This window comes from Condylura cristata, unplaced genomic scaffold, assembly GCF_000260355.1.
Source record: "Condylura cristata isolate star-nosed mole 26May11 unplaced genomic scaffold, ConCri1.0 scaffold00008, whole genome shotgun sequence".
Taxonomy (NCBI): domain Eukaryota; kingdom Metazoa; phylum Chordata; class Mammalia; order Eulipotyphla; family Talpidae; genus Condylura; species Condylura cristata.
The window spans coordinates 29,976,027-29,999,128 of NW_004567109.1; the positions used below are offsets into that span (position 1 = coordinate 29,976,027).

Here is a 23,102-nt window from a genome sequence, read left to right on the forward strand (position 1 = left end):
CAGTTACTTCTGCAGTGCTCTGTGTTTATCTGGGCATAGCCTTTATCACATCAGTAGTAATCTTGTCTTTTTTGACCTTTACCAACCTGCAACCAGGCAGAGTCTTGTTTGTTGTTGCAGTTCTATTACCTAGCACAGGGCCTACGCAGTATTACTGCCTTGGGTTGGTAGTGGCAGTGAATTCACTGAGAATGTTTTTATAGATTACTCCATAGGTTTGGGGAGCTAGTTTTGTCAACAAAGATCTAGAAGCCACTAGAGCAATGACTAACAATATATGGTCCTCAGAAGAACTCACAAAAATTACAATGGAGTTATTTTATGTATTTCAAAAATCACAAAAGAAATAACAAATTCATCTGACATAAAGTCAGGAGAGATTAATGAGGGATAAAATCATTTGCTTTACTAAGTCAACTCAGTAAAATACTAGGTGTCACATACTGATCAGCAATTCAGATTGGCTGGTGATATATCACAAGGATTTCTGAGGCAAGATAGACTAGATAATGTCATTAATTACTGACTTACTAAAAATATAGATCATCAATAAAAGGTATCATGAACTTTTTTGAAATTTGTGTTCCAATCATTCATTTTGGTGATTACTACTGCTGTTGGAATCTCTTGAATTAGTATGTCTCTTAGACCAGGGACCTGAACCAAGAAGGACCTTGGGAATCTAGATGTTTGATAGTGAGACTCAAGGGCCCGACATTATCAGGAAGATGCTTTCTGTATGGGAGGAAACCTAATGCCTTTCATGGAAGTAAGCTAAAGGGTTAAGATGTTAGGCGAAGGGGTCTGGAGACTCCATTTTGTGATTGTTAGAATTTTCAAGACTGAAACATTTCTTGTTTATGCCAAGTTGGGGGTGGTGATAATTTTTTTTTCTTTTCTTTTTAAAAGTACAGTTCATTGGCCCTCCCTGGTGGCGCAGCAGGTTAAAGCATAGCACTGAGAAGCTGAAGCCACTTCCGCATGAGTTTGATCCCCGCCTGCCCTGGAGGAGACCACATGGCATGGCAGACCTCTCCTGACCCGCCCGCTGCTCCCCCTCAGCAGTATACTTCGTCAATCTGCCTGTTCTGCTCCCCACTCTGTCTCTGGTGAAGCCTCTCGCCGCCCCTGCACCTCTGGCTTGTACCCCAGTTCTGTATGCACAAATAAATAAATCTTAAAAAAAAAAACAAAAAATACAGTTCATTAACATGCTAAAACAAAATGAAGCCAGGATACAAAAACTTGACAGGCCATTAAATATTCTAATGATTATTTCCACACATAAGATAATGATTATCTCCTACAAACAAAAACAGGAGTTTGTCTAAATTTGAATCAGTATTTTCAAAAGTAATGAGGATGTGTCAGGGACAGCTCACTCAGGAAGCATAAAAACCAAGGGAAGGTAAAGAATATAAGAAAACTATAGAGTTGTTACTTCTTATCTAGATATTCCTATTATTTTGTCTTCAGAAGGGAGGCCTTTACTACCACAGTGGGTTCTCTGCAGCATTTCGTGGTTTCCTCCCAACTGGTTTATTTCAATGGATACATTAATGATTCCATCTGTGTCTGGTGTCTGTACCATGGGTGGGGAACAAGACAGCCTGGCTTTTTATCTTTTAAAAGATGACTTGTTTTGTAACTGTTACCCAAAAAACAGAAGAGATAATGGCTACTTGTCAATGACAATGCCTTACTTCCTCATCTCTTTCCCATCTGGAACTGTTCGGTCCCTGTATCTTCCAAAACTAGACCATCAAAACCTGTAATTTGTGACTGAAGTCTTCCTTGTTAACAGTCTTTTCTTTAGATTCAGGTAAAGCTGGGAACTCAGCTGGAAGGTGAGTATGTGACTCACCTGTAGTCAAACAGCACTATTGCAGTTGCCAGCATGTGCCTGTGGGTAAGGAAAAGGTTGGTTTGCAAAGTTAATGTTTCATAGTATCATGACAGTAAATTATATTAGGATTCTGGTGCAAAATGTTACTTGATATCACTGATTTTAATTTGTATTGTTGTAGGTAAAGGAATGACAATAACAGTAATTTTTGCCAGTGATAGCTATGCTTAGTTCTGTAACACAACAATCTAGTTCTTACCAAAATGAAAAGTCTTCTGTGAGGGTATCTTTAATGTACACTTCACATGCTTTCTAGCAGAGAAAACAATTCTTTGCAAAGACTTATTCAACAGAAATCTACATGGGACTATGTGGGAAATAACATAAAATACATTTCCGAAAGTATCATTTGTGCTTCAATTTGTTACCTAATTATCCTGTAACAACATAGAATATAATTTTTTTTTTCCCCTGGGGAGGAGTAAAAAAAAGATCTGGAAACCAGGAATTTATTAACTCACATTTAAACACATAATTATTCAAATAAAATTTTAATGCTTTCAGTCAATACAACTGAAAATAGTGTCACTAAAGGACATTCGCTGATAAATTTCAATTTACAGATTATGGGTCATTTTTGAGCAGAAGCATCACATCCCCGTGAATGTTCAGATTGTTATTTAGAGTGATTGAGGGCATCATGGTGGACGGTAGGGAACAATAATGATCAGCTCATAACATTTTGCTAATAAAGGAGACAAAATCAATGCAAATAAAAATTAAAGTAGCTATAGTTATTAAGTAAAATAAAAATACAATCCCAAATATCTATTTCTCAAATTACTAGAAAAAGATTATAGGTAAAGTTACAGCAAATACAATCTTCATAGATTTGGGTAACTTTATTTGCATTTTATAGTGATTTTTAAGCCCTATTTCCAATGAAACCACTTTATAAAGCTTTATGAAGAGTGGAAACTTAGATGTCTATTACATATTTCTTTAAAAAAAAAAAAGCTTAAATTTCTGAATGACCAAGATTCACTTTTGTAGGTAGAGGTCCTGCTTCTTCATGATCTTCAGCCTTAGATCTAACCACCACAAGAGAAGAAGCTGGGTATTTGTTTAGTTTTGGTTCGTTCATGAATTCCAAGTCACCATATATGCTCAGCTTCTACAAAAAAGCATCAGTGCACATTAGCAGTTTGGATATTTAGGAACACAAGTTTAAAAAACAATTTAATCTATGGCTGTTTAGTTTAAAATTCTATAAACATCCTCACAAATAGAAGTAATTTTTGAAATCTCTTACACTGTCCTTTGTTGTACAATATTTGATTTCTCCCTTCAGGTGTAGTTCCCATAATTCTCCCACTACCACCACACCTGTGAACTATCACCAGTTCCTCCCTTCTTTTGACCCCTCTCTCCCGCTCCCTTGCTGGATGCCTAAGACCTATGGTGTGCCTACAAGTTGTGTCTTTTTCCTGACCCTTTGTTTGTTTTCCCTATATTCCATCTACAAATGGGACCATCATTATTTGTGTCATTTATTACCTGGTCAGCACAGAGATTGTAGAATGAAAAAAATAGGAGTTCTGACTCAACAGACAGGAGCGTAACTCCAGCCTCAATCCTTATACATACTTAACTTTTAAAACTTCAGACCTGTGAAATCCCAGTAAGGTTATGTAGACTTTGTAAACCTGTTTACTCGATTATAAAATGGATAATAAAACCTGCTGTAGAATATGTCTAGAATGTAAGATATATGAAAATACCATATAAACATTAAAGAACTATAAAAATCTAGTTATCAATATTATCCTGCCTACTAGCAGCCTATATTAAATATCCTCATAAAAACATGAAATATTAATAATTTTTGTATAGTGTATTAAAACATGCCTTTATAATCTATTAAGGTAAGTGTAATTCAAGCATCCATGCCTACTAGCTATTATCAGATTCTATTTTAATTTTCCTCCTTTCTTTTCTCTTTTTCTACTGCATTTTGGAGGTTCAAGAGAACTAAAGTTTATTTCACTCATGTTTGATGTCAACAAGCATTATCTTATATTTAGTTCTACAAATAACTTTCTTTACTGAAGCCAAAGTCAAATCATCAAATTATAGTCTTTCCTCAAAACAAAAATCCTTATCTTAATAGCTATACTGCTTGGGCCATTTAAATTAATTACCAACAAGTCACAAGAGTTTTTTACCACTAAGTTATATTCCTGGGTAAATTAACTCAAATCAAATGTTTCTGCCTTGCCAAATTTTAAAACAGCAATTATGCATTAGTATTTATGGCAATTTATTCAAAACTTTGTTTCTGTAAGTCTCTCTTATATTTCAGCTTAGAAACTGCTGTTAACAGTATCTTTTCAGTTTCAAGAACTAGGGAAAGAGAGGTACTTTACTCAAGCAGTCACTGTGATAGTTATTTTAGCATCACAGAAAATTAGGAACAGTGATTTTTATGTTGCAAACCTGTAATTTTCAAGTGCACCAACCTTCATGTGTGTGATTAAAACCGCCAAATCTTCTATCACTCTATTAGTACAGAGACCTTGCTTTTCCAGTTACACGAATAAGACATTCAAAATGGTAAATCATATGGCTCAGTCTTGAAATGGTCTAAAGGTTAGAATTAAATTACCTCAGCAGGAACATACTGCTCCACAGCTGTAGCAACAGCTGCACAACAAATCCAGAGCAATACCATCACCGAGAGGACAAGAGTCATGGTTAAAATCCACCCAGAGTTACTGAAAAAGACCAATAATCAAATTTCACAATGTAAGAGATAGGAAATTTTTAATAATCAAAGGCAATCAGCCACATATGCTTAGATTAATTAACACAATTAAAGCTTTATGTACTACTTTTAAAAAATTTATGGAAGGAAATACTGTAATAGCTATTTAGGGTGGTGTTTTATCTTTTCTCCCATTGTTTAAGCTTCTGTAAACATAACTCTTATAATAAAAAATATCAGACATACAAGTGTTTTGCTAAATATATAAAATTAAAACTACTTTAAAATTACTACATAAGTTAAGACAAATGAAAGTGTTCAATACGTTGATTATATAAGAAGTCCAATAAGAAAGTGTCCTAATAAGTTGTACATTATCATATGCATGTTATATTTTTCAAGGTGTATGATGATACTTGTTTTACGAAAACCCTTTTAACTAAGAGTTAAGGTATCAAGTAGGTAATTATGAAGTGGCTGTTTGCATTATAAAAACATTTACAATAGGTTTCCAGAAATAAGCTTCTCCAGAACACTTCAAATTTAATCTGTCACAATTACCTTATATTTCAACTTAAAAAATATCTATTACGAACCATTCTGTAACCATTATAGCATATTTCAATAAAGTGATAGTAATATTGTTCTCATTAAAATATCTTAGGGTAGGAAACCAGTTACAAGAATCAGCAGCTGGAGAATTTTTCTATAATAGACCTATTTTTTGCCAAGCAATAAATTAAGACCTAAAAAAGATGGAAAAAGATCAAGCCATTTTTAAATATTTAAAAGTCTACATACAGGCAGTCCAATTTTCACACCTGTGCTAAACTTAATAAAGATCTATACTTACCACCACAACCCATTCACTTGATGGCTTACTGATATTTGAACATGCTATGGAAAAGTCTGTGTCCCAGCAAAAGAGATGGATTTTGCAAAACACTTTACATCTAAAGGGAGGGAACTCCTATACATGATGCTTTTAAAATGTATTACAATTTAAAAGAATCACAGAGTAAAAAATATTTTTAATAAAAAAACTCTTTCCACATTCCAGTCCTCGCCTAGTTATGAAGGAATTCGTCCATGAATGAGGATATGTGATAGCAATTGATAGATTCCAGTTAAAGCAAGTTAAGCCAGAAAGCAGGTTCATTTTAGAGTCAATTTGCTTCTTCAACTTCTACAACAAAACAATTCTACAGATTTTTAACTATCTTCATTATCTGTTTTCTCTGCTGCCCTAATTCAAACCTCAGAGTTTTTTTGGCTGATGTACTAAAGCTGTCCAACCTGGTCCTCTCCTCTCCTCTTCACATACAAACCTCTTCCCAGTACTGATTATCTTACTGCTTCTATTTAGTTCCTATTTACCTGTTTTGGTCAACATACTGATTCTCCTGATTTTTCAAACATACTAATTTACTTTATACTTTCAATAAGAACCCAATATTGCTGAAAAACAAACAAACAAAACACCTTAAACCTTTTGCTGCAAATATTTCTATCACAAGAAATTCCATGAAGCATGAGGTTTGGGCTATTGCTGCACTATGCTTGAGACAGAACAACCCGGGGAGATACACTTGGAGGGCAAACACTTGTTTACTCCCCTATTCAAGTACTTGGCCTTAAGTCCTCAGAGAAGGTAATTAGCAGTTAGTGTTATGGCTTACATGCTTCTTTTGGGGGGAAACTTATTAAGAGTCCTTGGAGGAATGAAAGTGGCATACTTTGAAGAAAATTTCCTCACCCTCAGAAAGCTTGGTATTCCTTCTAGGAGGGCATTAAGAAACTCATTATGCCTTCCTGTCCATGGTCCCTTGCCATTCTTAAGAATTTCTGGCACAAAGTTGACATTTCTTAGTATAAAAGACAAAGTTTTCCAATCTATATAGCCCTTACCTATTTCCTTTAGCTTCCTGTGTCTATGTACAAAAAAATGGACCCCAAACTATTCAGACATACTTTAAATTAAAACTTAATTTAAATGTCTGTAGAGTAATTTCTTAACATAAGTCAAGTTATTCTAATAAAAATAAGAATGCTTTTTGTACTATGAAAAATATTCCTCCTTGGATTTTATTAAGAGTAGTATTTATTACTTTTTAAACAAATTGAAATGTCCAAAAGTATAAATTTGATAGGGAAAAGTTAAAAAAAACTTATTTCTGAGAAGTTGATATTTTAATTAATACAAAGAAATGCATTTCTTTGATATCAGATTTTATCTCTGATACACATAAAAAGAAATACATACAGAGAGAGGCATCTTAAAAAGCCTTCACTTTCTCCATCTTCAAGGTAATTCCTGTGTGCTTGTGAACTTCTCATCTGCAGATCTGCTGAGATAAAAAGGCATTAGATTATATAACATCCTATAATTCAAAAGTTAGTCTCAAGTGGACTACTTCTAGATATATATCCCCACAGATATTCACTAGATTTTATAAATACAATCTGATGCATTTTATAATGAGTTGCAAGAGCTGGCACTTTAAAAATCAAATGGATAGTCTACATTATGGATTTTCTATTTTATTTTCAAATGTTTATTGACATTAGTGCTCTATGTTTAATTACATATAAATTTGAAGGGTAGAATTTGGTTTATTCTTTTCTTTTAAAAGATTTATTTATTGATGCACACAAGAGCTGGGATATAGCCCTGAGTTGAAGTGGGTGAGAGGACCCATCAGAGACAGAATGGGGAATAGAACAGGCAGTCTGAAAGAAATACACTGCTGAGAGGAGCAGTGGGCAGGTCAGTAGAGGTCTATGGTGCCACATGGGTCACCTCCATGGCTGGGGATTGAAATTGTGCCACAGTGGCTGTGGAGAGCTTCGTTGTGCTGTGCCACAACCCCTTGTGCCACCAGGGAGAGCCCAGAATTTGGTATTAAAATTAAAGGTGGCATTCTACTATGTGCCACCATTTCCCACTCACTAAAATAATCAGAATGCTAATCAAGTCAATATCTAAAATATGGTATAAACAAGTACATTTTAAAAGGCAAACTAAGGTGGAGTTTTTTTTTTTTTCCTGAATGTTAAAACTTGCTTCTAGAATGGAAATGAAAACAGAATAAGAACTCTTACTTTTGGGGATGGTTTACTATTTGTTAGCATATTGGGAAATATCCGAATATTTCATTAGTTCACTCTCAAACATCCCTGAAAGCAAATTAAGTGTTTTTAGAATAATGGTTCTCAAAGTGTGGTCCTCAGACTAGTAACATCAATGAAACTTGGGAACCTATTAGAAACAAAAATTGTCAGGTCTTATCCCAGATCTAGTGAATTGCACACTTGGAGACAGGGCTCAGAAATCTCCAGCTCCTAGTTCACATTAAAGTTTAAAACCAACATTTTAGGATTATCTGTTTACCTTTCATTCCCATAAAAACATTCACACGATGTTGTGGTTCTACCACAACCAGATTTGACTGATAATTTTTTTTTGCCAAGTTACTTAAAATAAGACTTACAGGACATTTTGCTTAGTGATGATTCTTTCAAATTCGTAGATTCCTGTTCCAACTGTGGTGCATACTGAATTTCTGGCTTAGACTAAAATGATAATGAAAGCAATTAAGTCATTTGTACTTCTTAAGCTTTTTTCAGTTGCAAGTTCTATAACACATCATCTCTATAAACATTCAAATTGAGAAAAAGTAACAGAAGCATGGTATAAAAAATAAAACACATTAACCACAATATATTTTAATTATACTTCTTAAACATCAGATCCAATGCCTTGTAAAGAAACAGGCAGATTTCTGGCATCAGCAAGTATTTAGTCAGTTTAACTTCCAGACATTTAAAGAAAAAAGAGGCACAAATTACTACACACTGCATTAAATATTATACCCTACAAGAATAAGTTCTAACTCTAGTTGATCAGGAATAATTTAGAAGACTGCCAAAATTTTCAGTTAAATGCATATTATCTCTAATTTTTCTCCTCTGAAACATCCCATTCTTCCTAAGAATGAGTAATTCATAAATTACAGCTAAACATCTTATACTTTATATCTTTACTACAGTACCGATCCTTTGGAGTGGGGGTTTCTTCATTTGGTTATACTCAAACAGACAAAACCTTTGAAAGAGTTAAACTCACATTTAATCAGTAAAGAATGTGGACTCTCTTCTAAGAATCAACTTAAGCTTTAACTTAAGTTGTACTAGGCTATTGAACTTGTTCATGAATTTAAAGAGTGAAAACTCTGTCTGTGTTTTACTTATTACCAAATTAAGTACAGACCAGGATGTGTCCAAAAAAAAAATATATCACACTAAGTCTTTTAATAAGCCATTCAATGAAAATTAAAAGGTTTCCTTTAATCATTACCTGAAAGAAAGATAGGGTTATACCATACTTTGTTAGCTGGTACATTTAAGGAATTTAATTACCAAATTAAAAGGAGGACTACATCATAGGGTGCCATCTGAATTCTGGAGCTAAAATCACCTGAGTTTTAAGTTTAATTCTGGCTTCCTGATCAATAAAATAAGAATAATACAACCTTATGAAGTTGTTTGATCATTTGAGAGAATATATATAAAATGCCTAGTACCTGGGAACTTTCAAGAAATAACATCACACAGAAAATGAGGGAAAATTACTTCTCTATGAAGCAGTATGCTTTTTCAACAAGTTCTCTTCTAAGAAATGATAAAAGCACCATAAACAATTAAAATTATGTCATATCATATCTACACATGATATATCCATCCACTACTTATATTTAGAGCATTTTAATTAATCTCATCTCACAAATTTAGAGATTTCATTCTATCAACTTGACTACTACAAAATCTAGAAGATTCAGCATTCTTGTTAGACAAAGTTTAATGGGATTTAGATTGGCTTCCAAAGGGCAGAGAGAAGGTAAATCACATTGTTCCTGATGCTCAATGTTTTTATGTGGTCCAAATAAATTATTATTTGATGATTAAGTGATAAAGTACATGGCCCTATGACAAGACATTTATTTACAACATACACATTTATAGCTGTTGGCATTTTGTCGAATCTAGGAAGCCAATCATCACCTGGAATATGACTATTTTTCCGTCATCAGCTTGCAGATAAAATGTCCATGAAGAGGTTATGAAACTCTGTGCAGAATCCATCATGTCACTCCAGAATGACCTTACCAAAGTTAGAGGGAAGAGTAGATGCATTTTTGGCATCAGGGACATGAGCTTAAAAAATTAAATTATGAGAAATATATTATTATTTTATATATGCATATTTTATAAAAGCATATTAAAGACTTTAAATTCACATTGGGACAGGATATAAATCTTAAGTTAATCTACTATAATCATTAGCATTAGAATAAAGTTATTTACACCCATTAACTATGGTGAAGCTTAATATCTCTGGCTACTTAAATTTACCACCACACTTAGGTTACCTGTTACCTCTGTCTGAATAACAGGCTTTTAAATCAGATCTAAAAAATGTGGAGAGTCTTAAGATTTGATTAAGTAAGACTAACAGATTTTGAGGCATAAGGGGGAGGTACAAATAATACCATGGTCATCTTTAATGCTTTCATTTAAAATAAATCATGCTAATGAGCCTCCCTGGTGGTGCGGGGGTTAAAGTCTCAGCATTATGAAGCCATTTCCAGCCACTGTGGCATAAGTTTGATCTCTGGCACATTAGCTCTTTCCTGTCTCACCCACTGCTCCCCTTGACAGTATTACTTCAATTGATCTACCTGATCTGCAACACAGTCTGTCTCTGTCTGAATCCTCTTACCCGCATACTTCTGGCCTATACCCCAGTTCTTGTATGCATAAATGAATAAAGTGAATATATTTTTAAAAAATCATGCTATAATGAGCATCAATGAAAAAGGGTAAGGAAAAAACAATCAAAAGAATATATACATAAAATGAGAGACATCTGATAAACAGGCAGATGAGCAGAACATGTAAGGGCTAAATACATATAGTAAGCTACTGATAACATTTCAACATTAATTGGTGTATCTAGCTTCCAGTTCTGACTTCTTGACTTAGTAGAAGTGGACCCCTCTAGAGCACAAGTATGAGATACTATATGCTGAATTCTAAGGAAAGCTTTGATTCTGCTATTATTTCAAAACAGAGGCAGTATAGGATATTAAAGAGTAATTTTTTTAATGAGAAGATCTGTATTCATGATCCAATTTTACCTATTAATCGCTGTGAAATCTTTCATCGATTAATTCTCTGAAGAAGTATTTCACTGAGATTAGAAACTTGAAGAAGGGAACTTGTGAATTTTATTTATCAATGCATTCCTGTGCTTACTATGTGCCATCTACACAGGAAAAAGGTTAAAGATTGGGTGATAATGTGGGTACAGGGAGAGGCTCCTAATCCAAGATGGAGGGGAGAGGTAGTTCATAAAGAAATTCACATTCACAAAGAAATGACATGTGCCCACAACCAAGAGGACTCACTAGATAGATGGGACATAGAGAAATAAAGGCCTGAAATAACACATGAATTATAAGCATTAAAAACTTATAGTATGTACACAATTAAGAGAAAAAAATTAAAATGGCTCTTAAATATTAGGAAATATGTTTAACATTACTCATAATAAGAGAAAAACAAATGAAACTATAATAAACATGGCACACATTGGCAGGGGTTGGTGGGAGAAGGAAAGGAGTGACTTAATGGATATGAGATTTCTTTTTGGGTGATGAAATTATATCTCAATTTAAAAACTGATAAAAGTTCCATGGAGGCAAACTTGCTGTTTTTCAAAATTAAAATACATAATCTCTGTCTTTTTTTTTTTTAATTTTCCTGACTTAGAACTCAATTACCACCTCTGAACAAATGCTTATCTTCAGTATAAATACATATGAAAATACATAATCTCTTAAGTCAGCAATTCTACTCCTATTCTACTCTGTTGCATGGGTAAAACATGAAACATCATTTATAAATGAAAAAGATTAGAAGTAAACTACATATCCACAATTAAGGAACTGCTTAAATTTATGATATGACAATGGAATATTAATTAGTAAAAAAAATGAGTAAACCTTCTTGATATATATTTGTATAAGGAAGAATACATATATCCTTATACATGCACAAAATACCTCTGTAATAGTAACACTGGTTACATTAACATAGGAAAATGTAGTTAAGAAATACAGGAACAGGAGCACTATGTATTCTTTATGCCCTTTGAGTTTTGTACCAGGTAGCTATATTTATAATGTAAAAGTTACAAAACTAAGAAATTTTGCCCATTTTGGAACATAAAGTATAAGGAGTATGGAATTATAAGAGATGACATAGGGAAGATAATCAAGAGTTGGCTGTGATAAGTGGTTTAGGTTTAAATTTGTACATAATCTACTGAAATACACATGATAGGAGAATGACAAGATGATCTTTCCATTTAGAAAAATATCAAGACACAGTCTAAAGGGCATTAATAGTTTGGGAACTAATTTAGTAATACAGATAAAAATGATGACTTGGGCCCTCCCTGGTAGCACACAGCGAGTTAAAGCACAGCACTAGGAAGCTAAAGCCACTTCAGCATGAGTTCGATCCCTGTCCCGGAGGTGTTCCATATGGTGCAGCAGACCTCTCCTGACCCGCCCGCTGCTCCCCTCAGCAGTGTACTTCTGTCAGTCGGCCTGTTCTACTCCCCACTCTGTCTCTGGTAAATCCTCTCACTGTTCCTGCTCTGGCCTGTACCCCAGTTCTGCATGCATAAACAAATCTTTTAAAAAAAGATGATGATGATGATTTGAGTTGAATTAATGGCAGTTGGGATAGCAAAAACTACTATGAGCTATCAATTTCTGAGCTTCATTTTTTCATATGCAAATGAATGACATCTTTATTAGATCATGAGAAAAAACAAATGATTATGGATATGAAAATATCTTCCAATAGTAAAGCATTATATGTAAGTAACTATTCAATCAACTTTGTTACTTCCAAATAATTTGCTTCCTGAAAACTATAATCAAAAAATATAATACTAAATGGGACTAAGTGGACAACAAATATTTCAATACAATTTAATGCAAGCTATGCATGCAATTCTGAAAGGCAGTATTATTTCATACTTGTTCTTGTCTCAATTCAGCAAATGGCTGTTGATTCTGGCAACCAAGATGGCAAGCATATTGCTCATCGGATTGGGAATATGCTTCTGTACATGCTGTAAGAGAAAAATAGTTAACTTATGAGGGAAAGCACACAGATGAGCAGAAGGATAGAAAAGGAAGGGATTTGGCATTTTATAAAAAAATTTCTTAAACTTAAAAGCATTACATTAATTTGAATTTCCAAATTTGGTATTGGCAGTAAATGTATTATTCTAATAAAACCTCACATCTTCTACATCAGACAAATCAAACGTTTCATTACATAAATGTAATAATTACAAACATTCAGGCTCTGGTTACATGATGTCATTCACATGCTGGGATTCTTACAGTCAAACTTTGCATAGTGGAAAACACACTGGACTGGCCATCTTAAGAGTTTTGGCTCCATTATTTATTGGTTATGTATGTGATTTGGGCTGAGGTATTCAACTTCTCTGACAATTTCTATATGTTTACAATGCAAGTACTACCACCTACTTCAAGAGATTAAATATTTTAGTGATTTACACAAATATTTTAGTGGTTTACACAAATATATGATCACTTAGTTGAGAAGCAAGAGAAAAATAAAACAATCAGTCCAACATCCTAAATTCTGAGTAAATTAAACTTAGGTAATTTTTTATAGCAGGTGATTCTAAAATAAAATGGGTTTCTACCAGATATACTCTCTTCATTTGGTTCACTTGAACAAATTCTTTCTTGTGACATAACACTACCCTAAAATGTTAATTTTCTTTCCAACTCAGTCATGCATCTCTAATTCTCAAAAGTGTTAATAAACTGAGCAGCACTTTACACAGATGATAAGTTAGTAGACTGATAAATAAAAAATAAGGTTATGATGTCAAAGAGACTGGATGTGAGTCTCAGTGTTGTGATAGGGAGAAAGGTACTTCCTGTTAACAATGAATAAGCAGTATAATGTAATAAATGGAGGAAATTCTCATGATAGTATTTTTTAAAAGAAAGATGCCAATTTTGTCCTGATTTCTTTTATTAAATGCATCTTCAGCAAAAGGTAAGAAAAGCAGTTTAAGAGATGACAAAGATATTGGTTACTTCTTTCATGGTCATAACCCACAAAGAATACACTATTAAATAATGAGCAATTCCATAAAAAAACATGGAATTAAGTCAGCTGTCCTATACTGAAAGGCTCAGGAAAATTATACTAACCACTAAAAAGGTAGTGATGAATTATGAATAGGGTAATTACTACTACATTTTTCTATATCAAATGCTTAGTTAAGTAAAGGTGTCCTGCTGACAGTACAAAAAAGAACACTTTCAAGACATAGAAATTTAAAGTCCATGATATTTCTAGCAGCAGCTACTAATACTCTAATTTCATAGTAATTAAATATAAGAATGATTTGTTTCAAAGCATGTTTGTGTGTTGAGGAAAATAAAGAGTATAACAGGTGGCCTACGCGTTAAATCTGTATTATCACCTCGGTGGCCTGAGCTGGATCTATGGCTAGGGACCAGATAATGGCGCAACAGACATTTCCCGTCTTACACACTGCTGCCTTTGCAGTGCATTTCAGTAAATCTACCTGTTCTGCTCCCCTCTATGTCTCTGGCAAAAACTCTTACCTCCCTCCACCTTTCCACTTTTGGCCTCCTCCCAGTTCTTCCTTGCAATAAATAAGTAAATAAATAAAAAGATGTTTAAAAAAAAAAAAGGCCAACAAACACCACTGTTATATATTGCTGGTGTCATTAACATAGCATCTTACCAGATTCACATTCCAATTTGGTACGATTTAAATCAATTCCATCATCCACAAACTGACAAATTGAGAACAGCCTGCAACCTCTCTGACATGCGTATAATTCTTCTTCCTAGGGAGTTCAAGAACAGGGAGGATTACCAAAAAAATAGCCTCTTTCCCTTCAGTAAAAAAAAAAAAGATAAAAAAGAAAGCAAAGTTAGTAGGGTTTATTATAAACCGTTGAAAGGGGAAAAAAGGAAACCAGGTAATATCTAAGACCTTTGTTATAGAAAGAGATTTTTAGTTTCTTATTTTGAAAGTAATATGCAACAGCCCTCTCTCCCTGGTGGTGCAATGGGTTAAAGCCCAGCACTTCAGGCGAGCCTTATTGCTTCAGTGCTAGTTCGACCTTGGCCCCAGAGGTGACCCATATGGTACAGCAGACCTCTCCTGGCCTGCCCACTGCTCCCCTCAGCATTGATCTACCTGTTCTGCTCCCCACTCTATCTCTGGTGAATCCTCTCACTGCTCCTGCACCTCTGCCCTGTACCACAGCTCTGTATGCATAAACAAATAAATAAATCTTTAAAAAAATCAATATACAACAAAGAAGTCTAAAAATATCACCTTCTCCCCATATTCTGTGGACATATTTTGTGAAGAAAATTTTGAAAATAAAAATAACAAGAACAGAAGGACTTTGACATAGGTAGAACTGAATAATAAAGTACTAGTGGTATGCATCTGCCACATTAATATGTATACAAATCACCAGGTTATCAGAAAAAGTTACCATGTCGAGCTTTACATCGGAGTGGGTCCCACAAAGGCCCCTATGAAACAGGTATCATGTATACATGCTCACATGGAAGGATTTAAAAAACCTGGTTTATGTAACTGAAAACACAGTGTGATGTATGGGCAAGGCCACTGGAGTCCGTCAGACCTGGATTAAAACCTTTTAGGTGAGTAACTCACTTACATTACATTACTATCTAAATCTCAACTGTCTCATCATGAAAGAAGATACTTATTCTCCCAAATCCTCAATAACATTGAAAGACAGCTATGCCTAGCACAGTACCTGGGACACAGAAGGTGCTCAATAAGTAGTAGTAGTGTTAATCATAATAATAATTATGAACGTAGAAAGCATCACTTAAAGGCATCATTACACGTGTGGGATCTCAGGATATGACAGCTTCCTCTTTACTGGTAACTGCTTAATAAGACTCATGGGAATGTCTTCAACCTTTCTCTTATGAAATATATATAGTATTTGAAACAAATCAGTGCATGTCAGGGAGCCCCCTTAACTTACTGTGTGGTCCACTGTATACAAACTGGCAGGCACCTAATAAGGGAGGAAACAGTATGTGCATACACCAGTTAGCAACTAAAGGAATACAAAGGTATTCATTTCTTTCCAGCATAAGGATTAGTAAAAATTATGCAGCAGCAACAATACATCCAGCAGAGATGGCTGCAATCTGATATTAAACAATAATACTACGCTCTATTACACATATTTGAAAATATTGCATTTTTGGACCTCAGTTCTAGTTGCATCTATTGCTAAGATGAAATCGAAAGAATTTTCACAATTAAAAATTCTATCTTTTGTAGGCTTTGTAAAGCAGTGGAAGACTTTCCTTATGTCTTTAGAGCACTGTATATTCCCTTATATTGCACAAAGGAAGTCTGAGCTCTACTACTGCCTTTTGTTGATGCTGTTGTTAACTTAACCCAACAAACACTCCAGTGTCATTTTCAGAAGAGAGTATGGCATGGTGAAATGAGCCTAGGTTCAGGAATCAATCTCGATCTGAAGCTTAGCCTCACCATATATTCTGTACAACCTTGAGTAAATTACTTAATCTTTCCCAGCCTCAGTTTCCTAAGCTGTAAAATACTCATTCTTAAACACGAGTTGTAAATACTTATTCTTCAATATGAGGATTATATATTTAGATATATAGCATCATTAATATTATGCTATATCATCTAGTAAACAGACATCACAGCATTTAATAATATATTTAATGAGCACACACAATGTGCCAGGCACTGTACTAACAATACAACACCTGGCACAGAGCAGTCACCTGACAGGTAGCTATTAAGAATCATATCCCTATTCCAAGTATTTCATGTTCTAGACAATATGATATTTCTAAGTAAATATTTTGAGCTCTATTCACCACAAATGACTGGCAAGCTTATATACAACGTCACTCCTATGATTTAGAGCACAGGAAATGGTGTATCTTACCAAAATGAATGCCAGTTAAATGATTGGAAGAAACCGGTGATACTATCTATCGATGTACAGGCATTTTCTTATCCTGGGTAGAGTCAAATTAACCATTATCATTGTTTAGTACTACTACTAATACACACACCAAACTGGTTTAATGACATATAGAAGAAATAACTATCTGTTGTCATGTGTTAGATGCTATGCTTATAGTGCCACACATTTTATCTTTAACTCTTATATTAGCTCTGCAAGGTGTGAGATTTTTTGACAGCTGACAATGTAAAAATGAAACTGGGAATGGAAGCCAGTTTTGTGGAGATGTAAAAATGAAACTGGGAATGGAAGCCAGGTTTGTGGAGTTCCAGAACCCATACTCTATTAAAAATGACCAGGCTGGTTCTAATCAGCTTTATTAATATAACATATCTCTTGTATTTGGGCCCAGGCAAATTACACAACTGCAATTTTGATAAAAGTTAATAAGGTGAAATATAATTTTAAAATAACTAGTTTCTTGCAACAAATTAATTCTGAAAGTCACTGAAATGAGATTTCTATTTGCCAATTACAAATACCAGACCAAAAGAGGCCATATGAGCTTGTGGATTCATCTAATTTCTAATAACACATTACCTTTCCCTAAATTGTAAAGTACAATAACTTGGAGCTGGGAAAGGACCAACAGAAATCAGTAAATTAAATTATTTTTAATACAACTTTATAGTTGGAGGCAGCATAGCCTAACTAGTTTTTAGGACAGAATTCCTACTGCTCCAGGCAATATGACCCTGGGCAGATTAGTTAAATTTTCAGACTCTCAATTTCCTCAAATGTAAAACCTTATTGTGCAGGTCATTGTGAGAATTAGAATAATGGTGCAAATCTCTCATACTGGTTAACATTGACAGTTCATAAAGTTTAAATCCAAAAACTACAGGAAACAGATGATTTAGAATTCTTGGTGAGAAGAGCTTTAAATAAAGATTAAAATTACACATAAAGATTAAAATTACACACACAAAAACTCACACACCCCTCACATCAGCTGTTAGAAAGCAATGATTGTTGGTACAGGCCCCAGAAATGTTTACCTTTCAAATTATTCTTCCAGTATTCTGGCTCACACTACAAATTTGCTGGGAAAATCTCAGAAAAGGAAAAAAACAACAACAAACCCCACCCCACCACAACCAAATGTTAGAATTACAGTCAGTCTCCACCCAATTCCAGACCTAATCAATTATTAATTATTTTCCTCACACAATTCTGTTAATGATGAGAGAGCCCTTTAAGAAAATAAAATAATGTTTTTAGGGACAGTATACACTGATTTAAGTCTGGAAGTCAGAATTTCTCTTTTGACTACTACATTAGCACCTGACTGGAAATTTTGGTATAATGTCCTCTCCCATGCCTTTTCTTGAAAATTCATAATCCTCATGCATTGTAAAACCCAGCAGTAAAGACACATGGGAAGTGACAGAATTCAGGAAACTTCATTTCAAAGACCTGAAAGCACTTGTCAAAGAGAAACATCTTAAACATCATTGGACCTGTCCTCAATGGTCACTTCGTAGTTTGAGAGGATCAAGAGGACAAGCCATGTGGTTAAGCCAATAGCATGGGAGGGAGATGAAGTAAAAGACAAAAACCAAAAGACCGCAACACAAGCAAAAGAAAAGTAGGGTGGGGGAGCCGATGGGGAGAGAACATATACCCAAGTTATATATGGGAAGGGTGGATGAGTCACCAAGCAATTTAGAATGTTGAGGAAACAGTTCTTAAGAAGCTAAGAAAACAATCTGAGAAGTGGAACGGAATTTAAGGACAGGCAGCTTCTGTTTGGTGGGACGGGTTGGGGGTGGTTTTGAAGGCAGGGTCACTCCGAGAACCCTCCCCTACCAGCCACTCCCCCCAGCAAGTTCATTTCTTCACCCTCTCCACGAATTTCCTCTGTCTTCGACACTCAAATTCTTTGACAGCACATCAGTGCTTCTTTGCTAAGCCACCCAGTCTCTGATGGCAGCGCTCTGCACACCGTAATTCAGCACAGGCAGAAAGCCTTTCCTGGGCGTCGCACAACTCCTCGGCTGACTTCGTAACACTTTCATACTACAGTGGTATTGTCCACTCGGCTGACTCTCCGAGCAAATTGTGCGCGCAAGGCCCACAGAGGCGCTCCGTAAACAGTTCTGCGCTGGCCTTTTGAGGGCTTTGTAATCGGCCGCTGTGCCCATCCCACCGTCCCCTATGCTCCTAGAAGGTGAGGACCCGCATTAATCATCCACGTCCTCCTCGCCGCCCCACCCGCTCACTCCCCCACCCCCAACCCCTAGGAATAATCATCTCCCTTGCAGCCCGCAAGGTCCCCGAAGAAAGGAGTCCTATCATTTTCTCATCTTTGTGCTCCCGGCCTATTGCAGGGTAGGTGCAGCACCAACTTGAGGTTGTTAACAGTAAGAGCCGGATGCGGATTAAGACTAGGGGAAAATTCAGGGGACACAAAGGTGGGAGACGGCGGCTGAAAGGGGGATTCAACAGCCAGGTTGCCGGAACCGACAGAGGTGTGCGAGAGCGGCCAAGGGAAGGGTGGTAGCCCGGTTTGGACGGGCCCTACCTTGGGGTAGGTGTGCAAGGGGTAGGTCAACTGACAGGCCCGGTGGCAGGACGCCGTGTCACCCAAGACAGAGTCAAAGGCTTCCGCTGAAGCGGTTCCCGAGCCTCCGGCCAGGGTCATGGTCAGCAGCAGCAGCGGCGGAAGCCCCAGTTGGGCCCTGAACCAGAGGCTCCCCTTCGGCGCCGCCATCTTGTTTGCCTCTGTCACAGCAGCTCAGCTTGTTGCTGTTTTCTTTTCAGGGTTTCCTCCTCCTTCCGGGACCAGCCCTCTTCTCCGCCCCCCCTGGCCGCTGCTTCCGCCTCCACAGTCTCCTCAGCTCCGCCCTGACCCGTCCCAAACTGTCGCCTCTCGCCCCACCCTTGGGTTTTAAGAAAGTCTCCTAGGTTGGCGATGGATCCAACCATCGCGAGTATTAGTGCGCACACTTCCGGCATCTCTTCTTTTCGCGGGGCACGCTGGGATATGTAGTTTTCCATGGGGGTAGACATGCACTGTGCCTTTGGAAAAGTTGGTCTCGGAGAACTACAGTCACCGTGGACACGCCCTCCTGCCGCTTCATTTGCAGTGCATTCTGGGGAGTGTGGTTTGTTGTGCTCAAGGCTCTCTCCTACTAAGAGAAAGTACCAACCTGGAAGGGAGCGTACGTTTAGTTCCGTCCCTAATTTCATGCGTGGTGTCCTCAGAAGGTACACTCTGGAGGTGTCCAACTGCTGATAGGCTTGCTTTCCTGGTGGATCTCCCGTCAGATTGTTGTTAGGTACCGTTTCCCAGACTCCTGAGTTGCGTGGGCAGAGGAAGATGGTGTTTGCCTTTACGGGGGTAGGGGTCCAGAACACGATTGTCGTGATTAGTGTCTTCTAACCACCAAGCAGGTGACTGCTCCAGATCCTGAGATCTGGAGTTGGTTGTTGGTTACTAGGGGAACTCTTGGGATTGTGGCTATGATGGAGTAAAGTTGTTCAGCGGGCATTCTTGAATCCAGTGGAACCTTAATCCTGCCATAACCCATCCTAATTTGGAAGAGATTTTAGAAATCATCAGGTTCAAAGTCTGGCAGAAAATTGGAATCCCCTACACAGAGTCTACTTTTGAAAGTTAGGCACGTCCTAACTTAGGGTGTAGGCCCATCTTTGTATACAGTTTCAGTACTTAGGAAGATTTTTCAAGAGGAAATCTTCCTATACTTTTTGCATAATTCAGGCAAGCTCCCAAGGTTAATAAAAGCCAATCGTGTCGATGTAGGGAATACATATCATAGCAGTTTTGATGAAGATTTAGAATCTGCCCTCTTTCTTAAGCAGCTCAGACCGCAAGCACTGTAAAGGCAGTTGGAGTCTTCTAGCAATGGATAAATTCGTGATCCGAACACCTAGAATGCAGAACAGCCCTCAGAAGAAAGATCCTGGAGGAAAGATTTACAAACAGGCCACGATTGAATCGCTGAAGGTGAGAGGGATCTGGGATTAGGAAAACGGGCAAAGGAGTGATAGCAAGACAAGGTGGAGTAGCTTTGTGCAGTTATTTCTTGCAATACATCTTATCTAGAGTATTTCTAACCATTCCTAATCTGCTATGCCATACTTTGAACAGACTTCCACTTTTTAACTGCTGTACTTCTGCTATATTCTTTTAATTTCCTTTGGCTTTACATTATGTTTTGCTAGCTGGTAAGACAAGCCCTCTTCATTATCCTTCTCTTGTAAATTTTTCATGTTTATTAGGAATATTAAACTACCAAATGATTCTGTGTATCCTGTATAAACTCTCGCTGGGTGATGATGCTGTACTACGTATTTTATTGGCCAGACCTAGGATAGCGCTGTTTTAATTTTTGCAACCTGCAAGCCCAGTCTGATTTCTGTTAGCAAGTAAGATACAAAGAAAAGATACAGAGTAGACAACCAACAATGAATCAGTGAACACAGGTTCCCAGTTAGTGGTGAAGTAACTGTTATTTCACTAAAAAAAATAAAAAATAAATAAAAAACCAATTAAAAGCCTGCTTCTTTTTTTATTTCCCCCAATATTTACTTGATTACTTTCAGTTGAAAAAAATTTTTTTTGTACAGGTTTATCTATTTATGTAGACAAGAACTGGGGCACAGGCCAGAGGTACAGGGGTAAGAGGATTCACCAGAGACAGAGCAGGAAGCAGAGTGGGTAGAGTGACTGAAACACACTGCTGAGGGGAGCAGCCATGTCAGGAGAGGTCTGCTATGCCATGTGGGTCACCTCCCTGGTTGGGGATTGAACTCGTGCTGCAGTGGCTTCAGATGGCCTCATAGTGCTGTGCTTTAATCCGTAGTGCCACCAAGGAGGGCCCAAAAGCCTGCTTCTTGAGCTTCTTGAGCCCCTCCTACATTTCTTTTTTTCTGCTCAGTTTCCTAGGCTGGTTCTCTCCTTTCTCCAATTAAGCTCCTAATGTTTGTGTTCCCAGAAGTTTGTCTCATTTTAGACTATTGTGACCTTACTTAACTTATGACTTTCTCTGCTGACAACTGCCAAACCTGTACCCCCAGCCTAGTCCTCTGAAGGTGACAGTGGGATCTGGGGCTAGAGAAAATATGCTGAGGACTGAGAGCAGGGCGGCTTTCTGAGTGCTTGACTTCCCCTTTTCCAGCTGTCCCACAGGCTTGTCAGACGCAGTTGAGAAAGCATCATATGGGTGTAAGGAGGCTTAAACTTCATAATGTTTTACATGAAATGGTAAAATGTTTTTGCATTGTGGTAGAATTGCTCAGTACCTTTTTATGTGTTTGAAGTTTTAAAAGATTTTTCAAATGAGAGGGTTTGATTTTATCATCTGGGAAGTAATCATTTTCCCGAACTGGTTTTGTCAAACCTGATATTTCAGTCATTTACACTGTAAGACCAGATGGTATTTTTGGAGAGCACTTCTTCATTCCGCCACTCATTGTAGCTTTCCTGTTAGTATTTTGTGTCCACTTCCTTTGTTACTCTAAATCATTCTGATAAGGATTTAAAATGTCTGTTTGTGGGCCCATACTTGGATAGAAATAAGGAAACATTCTATGATGCATATGGAATCTTCCTGGACTGTCTATTTTTCCATTTGTGCCCTAAAATTCTCAAAGCTATCGTACTAAAATCTACTTAGTTTGTGGGGAGTGGAAATAGCTTTCTTTAGTTATACTGGGGATGAATAAATTGTTTCAGCACTCAAGTTGCTCATTCTAGTGGGGAAGATAGCCTTATAGATAAGTTTATGCAAAAAACACCAATGTAGTAATAGAAGTCTGTGCAGATTACCAAGCACCCAATAGCAAGTGAGGAAAAATATGATCGGAGAGAGAGAAAAAAGATTCATAGAAGAGGTGATGTTTGAAGAGAGTCTTAAAAAATAAATAAGTGTTAATCTATAGTTGAATACACAGTGAAATACTCTGATTCATTTAGGTGGCGCCAAATAGTTGTGTACCAGGAGCAAATGATAAAGTTGAAAAGGATGTCAGGAGCCAAGTTATGTAAACCTTTATGCCATGCTGAAGAGTTGAATCTTTTGTGGTTTTAAATGCTGGAGTGATCTGATATGGAAAATACTTAACCTTATTTCAGCCATGTAAAATTAATGGATAAAAAAATCTCCATCACAGAGAAAGAAATCCTCAGGTGCCAAGAAGACAGAGGAAACTCAAACCCAGAATTCTAAGTGGGAGCTGAAGCTGATTAGTTCTTTTTTTTTAAGATTTATTTATTTATTCATACAGAACTGGGGTACAG

General features: G+C 36.6%; 2 protein-coding genes across 3 annotated transcripts in view; one reads left to right on the forward strand and one right to left on the reverse strand.

Moving 5' to 3' along the window:
- Positions 1-1,989: 1,989 nt before the first annotated feature.
- Positions 1,990-19,781, reverse strand: TMEM59 (transmembrane protein 59). 2 transcript variants are annotated; one of them, XM_004679032.2, is made up of 8 exons: positions 19,362-19,781; positions 14,509-14,614; positions 12,722-12,816; positions 9,672-9,824; positions 8,102-8,183; positions 6,874-6,955; positions 4,512-4,620; positions 1,990-3,020 (listed from the first exon to the last, which is right to left on the reverse strand). In XM_004679032.2, the coding sequence occupies exons 1-8, from the start codon at positions 19,548-19,550 to the stop codon at positions 2,865-2,867; spliced, it is 972 nt and encodes a 323-aa protein (XP_004679089.1). In that variant the 5' UTR covers positions 19,551-19,781; the 3' UTR covers positions 1,990-2,864. The 2 variants fall into 2 exon arrangements, with proteins under 2 accessions (XP_004679089.1, XP_004679088.1); XM_004679031.2 differs by having other exon boundaries at positions 6,874-6,958; positions 19,362-19,686.
- Positions 19,782-19,959: 178 nt separating this feature from the next.
- Positions 19,960-23,102, forward strand: part of TCEANC2 (transcription elongation factor A (SII) N-terminal and central domain containing 2) — a 31,367-nt gene continuing 28,224 nt past the window's right edge. Inside the window, exons 1-2 of the mRNA XM_004679033.2 lie at positions 19,960-20,118; positions 20,663-20,807. Coding sequence (XP_004679090.1) covers positions 20,706-20,807 — 102 coding nt within the window. The 5' untranslated portion in view covers positions 19,960-20,118; positions 20,663-20,705. The remainder of the gene's footprint in view (positions 20,119-20,662; positions 20,808-23,102) is intronic.

What these genes read in the sequence shown, in the direction of transcription:
- TMEM59 (XM_004679031.2), bottom strand. Translation starts at nt 19,550, where the DNA reads ATGGCGGCGCCGAAGGGGAGCCTCTGGTTCAGGGCCCAACTGGGGCTT. An exon ending in CCTTGCACACCTACCCCAAG is followed by an intron (nt 14,615 to 19,361) that starts GTAGGGCCCGTC and finishes TGAACTCCCTAG; the next exon opens with GAAGAAGAATTATACGCATG. An exon ending in CTGAATTGAGACAAGAACAA is followed by an intron (nt 9,825 to 12,721) that starts GTATGAAATAAT and finishes TAATTTTTTAAG; the next exon opens with CTCATGTCCCTGATGCCAAA.